The sequence below is a fragment of the Eschscholzia californica genome, unplaced genomic scaffold, assembly GCF_041429995.1.
Source record: "Eschscholzia californica isolate CP2 unplaced genomic scaffold, dmEscCali1.0.p SCAF_5, whole genome shotgun sequence".
NCBI lineage: Eukaryota > Viridiplantae > Streptophyta > Magnoliopsida > Ranunculales > Papaveraceae > Eschscholzia > Eschscholzia californica.
The window spans coordinates 44,989,518-44,998,452 of NW_028238472.1; the positions used below are offsets into that span (position 1 = coordinate 44,989,518).

At 39.9% G+C, this 8,935-nt stretch overlaps 1 protein-coding gene across 1 annotated transcript; it reads right to left on the reverse strand.

Moving 5' to 3' along the window:
* Positions 1–181: 181 nt before the first annotated feature.
* Positions 182–4,732, reverse strand: LOC147539632 (uncharacterized). Its single transcript, XM_086641401.1, has 3 exons — positions 4,276–4,732; positions 1,424–2,375; positions 182–248 (listed from the first exon to the last, which is right to left on the reverse strand). The coding sequence occupies exons 1-2, from the start codon at positions 4,541–4,543 to the stop codon at positions 1,663–1,665; spliced, it is 981 nt and encodes a 326-aa protein (XP_086497527.1). The 5' UTR covers positions 4,544–4,732; the 3' UTR covers positions 182–248; positions 1,424–1,662.
* Between the last annotated feature and the right edge of the window lie 4,203 nt (positions 4,733–8,935).

Genomic DNA, 8,935 nt, shown 5'->3' on the forward strand with positions numbered 1-8,935 from the left:
TTGGACCATTTTCAATATGTTGGTTAAATTGTTTTTGAGATTTCCAACTTGTCTTAATGGCTGTGATGGGCTGATTATAGATCCATTTAGATCAGATATAGACAGTAAGAAACAGAACACAGAATCTCCAACATATCGACAGAGATGTCTAGTGACTTCGAAGGTGAAAATATGCCTTGAGTTGCATTCTTGAGAAAGATCTACTCTTTAACGAAGCACCAATTACAGATAAAAGAAAAACCAGATAACTCTTGGATTTGGAAAGCCAACAATAAACATCACTCCCAAACCAAAGCCCTCACTTTCTGGGAGGTTCATAACCATGCACACATAAACATCTGGACGGATTACTGGATCCCTAACCACCCCATACCTTGCTCAACCCTTATAACTCCTCTCTTACTTAGAGTCTCTTAGCTCATTAGCAACAACAAATGGAATGAACTTGCTATCACTTCCACTTTTGATGACACTACTTGCAATATTATCAGAACTAGTACCTTGGAGGAACAGGAGCACTCTTCGGTGGTCCTCACAAAATCAAGAAACTTTACTGTTAGCTCGATGTACCGCCACTTTAGTGAGACTCAGACTACCTTGCAACATACTGGAACAAATTGGCACTTTATCTGGACCATTAAAATCACTCTTAGGGTTCAATTATTCCTTTGGAACTGTTGTACGGTTAGTCTTCCGGTTAAAGATAGAACTCAGAAAATTCATAGGCAACACCTTTAAGTGTACTTATTGTGATCAAATTGAAACGATTGGCCATACTTTATTACATTGCACATATGCTCGACAAATATGGTTTTACTTTTCAGTGCGTACGGATTTTATTACCTCTGTGAAGGATTGTATTGTATCCGGGAACGACAATCTCAGCATGAAGAAGCAAAACAAAACCAGTCTTGCTCAAATACTCTGGCTCATCTGGAAAGCCAGATGTGAACACTGTTTTAAAAAACTAGATGTCTCTACTTTGCAGGTCATCCACCAAATTAGAGCCTTCCCAGACTCTCAAGGAACACACTAAATTTACCAAAGTTGCTAGGAATGATCTTTCATGGACTCCACCAACCCATCCCTACATTAAAATCAACACTGTTGCCTCCTTTACAAGTATGATGGATCTAGCCGGGATCGGTTGCCAGGGTATTACATGGGCATTAGATGAGAACATCTGAGTATCCCCACATCGAAAGTGACAACAAAAGCCTCATCGACCATCTCTGTCATCTCAAACTTCAAAGGCACCTACTCCACTCATACCAGGAGGCAAGACAACTGGCAAGAGGATAAATTAGCTAAACCGGCCGTGCTTAATTGTAATGGTCATGGACCTCGTTTCCCTATTTTTCTGAACTAAGCTTGTATACTTTTGGCCTATAATGCGATCTAACCTTCAGTAAAAAAAAGGTACCATTAACCAAGTGAAATATCCATTGCAACAAAAAAAAAGTGAAATATCCATATTTTTTCATGGAACAGAACAGAATACACTTGTACTGCTGAAAAACAGCCAAATCAAGTACAATTACAATTCAGTGATCTGTTATCGGGTAAACTAAAATCACTAACAAAAGAAAACAAAAATGAGCCAAAACCATCGAGATCAGGGTTCCCGACTGTTCCAGGTACGGGAAACTGGTCACTCGCTAATCAAGAACTAGCGGACAACCCAGTATATTGTAGCAGAGAAAGTCCACATACAACAACTACTGCATAGATACTACAATCCATAAAAGCTGCACTAAAAGCCTTGTATATGAGCAACCCTGTGTCCAATGCATTTCCGATATTCATTGCGTTCTCCGCCTTTAGATCTTCAGAAGATGGTACTCTTCTTGCTTCGACCCCGGCTCTCCTAGAACCTCCTTGCTTCCCAAACAGTAAATGTGCAACAACAATTGTGAAACTACTCAGTAAGACTAGATAAAGAGGCTTGGATGTTATGAAGCTCTTTACTGTTTCCGCATTTAGTATAGGAAAACTTATATGGGATAGAACAACTAAAAGAGCTATTAATATGGAACATAGAACACGAAAATTCTCTGAAGCAGTGATCGAGGAACTAATGTGTTTGGGCGTGAATATTTTGGGGCGATGAAGCTGTGATTCTCTACGTGGAAGTGGCCTGGAATCATGGGGTGTTAAGTCACGCGTGTTTTCGACCTCTGACGAGGAGACATTGCTAACTTCCAGTGGAGGTGATCTTATGTCCTCAACGTTCGTCTTGTGTTTACGTAGCTGAGGTTCCACTTTGTTATCACTATCAATGGTAGGATTCTCTGAAGATCCATTGCCGGTCACATCCCTGGTCAGTGGTGTGCTACGGATGTTCTCCTCATTCTCATTAATGGCATCAGGAGCAACTACAACACCAAAGGGATCAAACATCAATATGATGGAACTAATGCAGTTAGTGGGGCAATCAAAATAAGGTTTCATGCATGTAAAATCACCAATTGGGAGAAAATAGTGTTTACATGGCTGACCAGGTTTACAGAGGCCACAAACCTCCATAGTCAAGAGAAGAATCTTAATCTCCATAATGGAGACACACATACTACCAGCCAACCGAAGCACGGCTCACAGAATCATCATATTACTTGGCAATTTTAGCCATAGCAACAGCCAAAAGGCAACAGCATCTCATTGACTAAAAGGGGTTTCCAATGTTTCCAACCAGCATGATATTAAACAAAATTGTCTGTAGTAATCTTCAAGTTCTACTATTCCTGACATTTCTCTACAGAGGCGATTTGTTTTTCTTTTTGTGATTCAAGTGCGAAAATTTCAAAGACTACATAATAATTTTTTCTGATGTACAATAATTCTACTGTTACATGGAAGCCGTTCTGTTCTGTTAGTAGATGCCAAATGAAGGTGTTCATTTGGTACCTACTAAACAGAACACTTCCATGTAACTGTAGTATTGTAAAAGAAATCTGGGATTGTAATATTTTATCATAAATAAGTTGGCAGTTGGTTTAAGAAAAAATCTTAAATAGTTAACTAGATATCATCTTGCAGAAGTTCTAAAAGAAGATATACTCATATAGATATCTACCTTGAGACCTGCCTCTAACGGGGGAAAGCTAACATTAAATCGAGGCATTATTACCGGCTCTACCTCTATATTTCCTATCATAATTCAGTATGCTGAGTTCTATTCTCAATAAGCAACAGTAAAATGTTTGATTTCCTTTGGGATGATAAAGAGGGAGCTAAAAGAATTCATTGGATCGCATGGAGCATGATCTATCAGGAGCTGCAATCTGGAGGTTCGGGATAAAAAACTTGAGGATCATGAATGATGCACTGCTAACTAAATGGTTGTGGAGATTTGCACTGAAAAAACTATGCTCTGGCGTAACATAGTTGCCGAGAAGTATGATGAAGAAAAGGGAGGCTAGGATCATAAACTCACCAAATCTTCTTATGGATATGGGTTCTGGAAAGGGATACAATGAAGGGTGAGAAACTTTAATACAATACAAGATGGAAACGGGGTGGGGGTGGGGATGGTAAGAACATCAGTTTCTGGCATGATGTCTAGTGCCACACAATCACATTGAAGGATGGGTTCCCAAATCCCAACAATCTTCCATCTTTCTACGGAGAACCAAGCAATGGTTCACCAAGTATATAATTTGTAGATGCTTTTGCCCCTATTAATATCATTTCAAAGTTAAAAAGAAAAGATATACTCATATATTATCCACTTGTCGCTCGTAATTTACATGTTAAGACTCAAACCAACAACGTGCGGAAAGCATCTAAAATATGCAGGATGTTAAAACATAAAAAAGCTAAAGGTGATTTATTATCAATCTGGTCCTAACTCCTAAGAAAATTCTCAGTATTCATATCCTAAAGTTGTGTAACCGCTCGATCAATAACAGATGCTATGGCAAGCTTATTACTTGTGGAATTGCCTGACTCATGTAAAATGTTATACCTAAGAACTTAACTAATAATGACAAATAAGAAGTTGCAAAAATATAATAAGATAATAGAAGTTACAAGCTTTGAAGGAACAAATGAAGTTTAGGGTTTTCAGTTAACACATAAATTTCTTTTCCTATACAAAAATTGTATTTATGGTAGCGGGAAAATAATTTCTTTATCAAATTTGGGGGCATATGTAACTAAACAATATCAATTTCAAACAAATTATGCAGAAAGGAACAATTTAATTACTTGATGAACAACATATTAAGGATTTCTATAATAGATCTATATAGTAATATTGAGAGAGAGAGAGATTACCGATAGAGGTGGGATGAACGCGGGTGTCACGAGAAATTTGATCTTGACGAAGCAAGGAAGGAGGAGACGAGAAGGTGTGAGAATGATGTGGTTGTTGTGAAGATAGTGATAATGATGCTGAAGATGATAAAGATGAAGATGAAGATGATGGTGATGGAGATGAAGGAGATGAATCTAGGGTTTGTATACGACCGGTGATGAGAGCTAAACGATCCTCTCCTCTTTCCACAATTCTCCTCCTCCTTGCTTCCCTTGTACTCGTCGCCATCAATTAATCAATTTCAACAACAATCAAATCCTCTCTCTCTCTCTACAATTCAAAAAAGAAAAAAAATATTCCTCTCTCTCTCTTCCGGAATCCCAAGTATTTGATCACCTTGTACACTCGTCTCATAAAACGATGGGTTAATTCCGTTTTCCCCAACTCAGTGTAGTGGTGGCCAACAGGTCGTTTAGGCACGTAAACGGACCAGCACAACTAGGGGTGGGAATTGGGCGGGTATGGGCGTCCATGGCCCATGGGCACTTGAAGCATCGGGCTGGGCGGGTAGGGCACAAATTTTCAATGGCTATTAGGGTAAGCGGGTTAAGTGGGCGGGCAATTTGAAATTCGCCTTGCTCATTACCCGCCCAAGCCCATTAAGAAGTTCGGGTAATTCGGGTATGGGCGGGCGGGTAGCGGGTAATCTCATGACTTGAAAAAAAAAATCACTTTTTCCTCTTTTTTTTATAGAATCTGGAAACACCATTCCTGATTCTAAAGAGACAATGTGAGATTAAAACTAAACGTTATTTGTGTTGTTCCTTTTAGGAATTTAATCTCACATAGAAAACTAATGAAGAATTCTCATGAGATATAATATAAACTTACCCCACTCTTTGTTCCCTCAAAGCCAAAGACTACTTCAGTATTCTACTAAGAATTCTCTTGGGCCATTGCAAACCAATATATTGGGTTCGTGTGATTTCCCTTAAGCATATTGTTTACCATTTCAACTAAGCCTAGCAACATAGACAGCTGGGGCTTCATCAACCCATAAAGTTGATGTAATTTGGTTGGTTATCATTGGGTGAGGTTAAGTGGGTGCGGGCATGGGCGGGTGCGCGGGTAGAGGTTTTAACCCATGTCCGCCCACTAAAATTTGGCGGGCTGGGCGGGTTGTGCCCGAGACGGGCGCGGGCGTCCATGGTCATCGTTGGGCTCGGGTGCCCGTGGGCGGGTTCGGGCTCATGGGCAAAATTCCCACCCGTAAGCACAACCCATTTATAAGGCAACACGATACAACACGAACCGTCGCGTGTCGTGTCGTGTTGACCCGTCATGGGTCAAACGGGCCGTGGCGGATCTGAGATTTAAAGCTCCCAGACCCGTCAATCACGGCACGTTAGGAACGGAAACACGACACGCCACGACCCGTGGTGTTCCTAACCCGCCACGACACGCTAACAGTTAGAAACGGGTACTTAATTTACAAAACATTACTGTTATTTTGTTAAAAGTAATTGTTAATTGATAAAATTAATAGTTAATAAAATTATTAAGTAATAAAATAAACATAGATTCTAAAGTTTAAACAAAGATCACAATGTTTGACTTGAAAATTATTTGATGCTTTCTTTTGTTACGTTTGGCAACAACTGACCCATTAGCCACGACCCGATACGGAAACGGCACGACAACGGTTGGGTCGTTGTCATGGGGCGTTTTTGTGTCAAGACCTTCTAGTCTAGGCACGACAAGACACGACACGACTCAAAGCCGTGCCTGGTGTGGCTGTTGCGTATCTAACACGCCACGACTGTCAAACGGGCCGTGCAGTCACGACACGGCCCGTTGGCCAACACTAACTTAGTGGTTTGATTAACAATTCGGTTTTCAACTTTTTTTCCCCAAACTACCCTTGGGGGCTAAAATTGAATAAATTCACAAGAACTTTAAAACGTTGAAGCGACGTCATCTCTCCGTCTCTTTCGTCCATTTGATCATCTCTCCTCCACTTCATCCCTCTCGCCACCTCATCTTCTTCTCCAATGAAGGTCGTCGGATGACTAATTTTCCAGCCGCGCGAGCTCCAAATATTTCCTCTGTATTTCTTCTTCTTTTATATTTCCTCTTCTTTATCTTATTTCTCTCTCTCTCTCTCCTTCTCTTCCCACTCTATCTCTGTCTATTTTTTGGTCGGTGACGGGGCGAGCCCTTCATCGACAAGATCTGGAAACCCAGACCTTCAAGGTCCGGGAAAACCCAAACCTTCGAAGGTCCAGGAAGTCTGGATGAAGAAGAAGGAGAAAAAAAATGAAGAAATTACTATAATTTTTGGTTTGAAGGTCGCGAAAAAATTTGGTCGGCTGACGGCTTTCGCTGGGGAAGACGATGAGGAGGCGAGAGAAATAGAGTGGTGGAGAGATGCGATGAAGTGGAAGAGAGATGGAGAGATGAGGCGGCTTGTGTTTTTCAAACTTTTTGGAATTCATCCCATTTTGGCCTCCAAGGGTAGTTCTAGAAAAAGTTGATATTTTTTTGGCTCTTGAGGGTCAAACCCAACTATTAGACACTTATGGGAGCCAAAACGGTGAGTTGGTCACAAATTAGTGGTCAAAACAGAATTAACCCTAAAATGATAGAGCCAGGTTTAACATGCTTACACGTATGTTCCTTCTCGGTTCACTTGGTCAAGTTCGACGTTTTCTCACCCTCATTAATGATTAAACTGGTTAGTTTTCGTAATCGATTTGGCCCTTCGCGGAAAAAAATTACTTAGGGGGTATATTTATTTTTGCCAAAAATTTACTAACTTGTCTCTTGCCCCTAATCGTTATCTTTCCCCACAAATTTTTGCCAAAAAATTTATTTAAGGCGAAGAGACGAGTTAGTAAATTTTTGGACCAAAATATAATTATACCCTGTACATCAATCTAGGTTGGTTAAGTCTTTATGCCCAAAACCCTCACTGAAAAATTTCAGGAGTATAAAATATCAATGAAAAGTTTTAGCTTAAAATATTTGTTTCTCCCAAACCTCTAAAACCATTTTCTTGGCGCGGTCGTTAAACCGCCAATGCCAGCAACATTTAATATCTTTTTTCAAACCTTTCTCTTCTCTTCCACTGGTCGCCTTTCTCACATATCTTCATCTTTCTCCTCGACCACTCTTTGATCACTCTCTCTCCAGCTCTGATCACTTTTTATCTCTTTCTCTCTCTCTATCGGCTAAAACCTTATGGTTTCAATCGACTGAAACTTAGGATAAGATAGTGAGAGACAAAAAGAGAGTGAGAGGAAGATAGAGACCATAGAGATTGATCAGAGAGAGAGAGAGAGAGAGAGAGAGAGGGAGAGAGAGTAAGAGTCCCCGTATGAGTATAATTTCCAGATGGAATTTTGTCCCATCAGGGATTCTTTTAGTCTGGTTGGCCAGGCCACTTTGTGGGCCAAGGGCGCGACAAGCATTTGGCACTTTTGTCCAATTTGATGTTACCTAATCAAAGCGCTTTCATCACGTTCCCTCTAGTCATATTTTCGATCTAGTCAATACTCTTTTGTCCAATCTATTGTAGGATTCAGTCGTAGTTAGCCGCAGATCGTCTGAGTAATTCTTTGATGATAGTTGGGTTGTAGCTAAACATTACAATCCCTAAAACGACCAGACTTGATGATCTATTACATCCGTCCCAAAAGTTGCCCAACGAATGAAACAAATGTCGTTAGATGACAACTTGGGTGTAGCCAACTTGCTGCCCGACGCGGAGGAGACACGCATCGTTGGATCTCGCTGATCCAACGCGTCTGATTTCGTCCCACTGATGTCCCAAATATTTTAGTGCGCAACTGTTCGATGCACTCAGGTAGAACGTGAGCCATCCGGATCTGGGTGTGCTTGCTTCGCCCGGATGCCCCTAATCTAACTTTGTCCATTTGACGTTTTAGTCCCTAATTTAACCGATATTCGTTCAAACTTTAAACTTAAATTTCTCATTCAACCGAATCGGATTTGAGTGATTCTTGGCTCTAAGTTGACGAGCTCGACGAGATGAACACAATGATGTATTCCGTTTCTGAGTTTGACGAGTCGGGTCAAGCCAAAATTGATTCATATTTTAACAAATGGTTGCTTCTTTTTCATTGTTTTGAATATCTTCAAGTAAAATCGAAATCATAAAGTGTTATTCATCATTGGTTGGGTTAAACTTGGTATTGTTTCTTCTTTTTGATGAATTATCTGTAGATATAGATTTGTTGGTTTGAAATTGTGTAGCTTTCCAAACGAAAAAAAAGATACAGGTTGGAACTAGTTTTTCGTTTTCTTTCTCATCAAATTTTGTTTATTCAGCTAACATCATATTTTTTACCACATATATTTTAACGTGAAGAGAACCATAATATATTTTGCTTCTTAAAAAAGATGTGTTGTTTTCAATAATATGTTATTTGCTTTCATCATAAATTTATGTGGCATCTTCAGGCTTCATCATCTTTTTTTCCAATATCGTTTTATCATTGTTTAAGTTCTTCATCTTGGAGCTCCAATAATGTTTGCTCATCTTCAAGCTTCATCGTCTTCGTCTTCAATAAAAGGGTTGGGATTTAATAGTTTGTTGAACATTCCTACCCAAAGCGGTCTTCTTTCTTCTTCTTCTAGCTCTCCCGTGGAAAGTAAAAG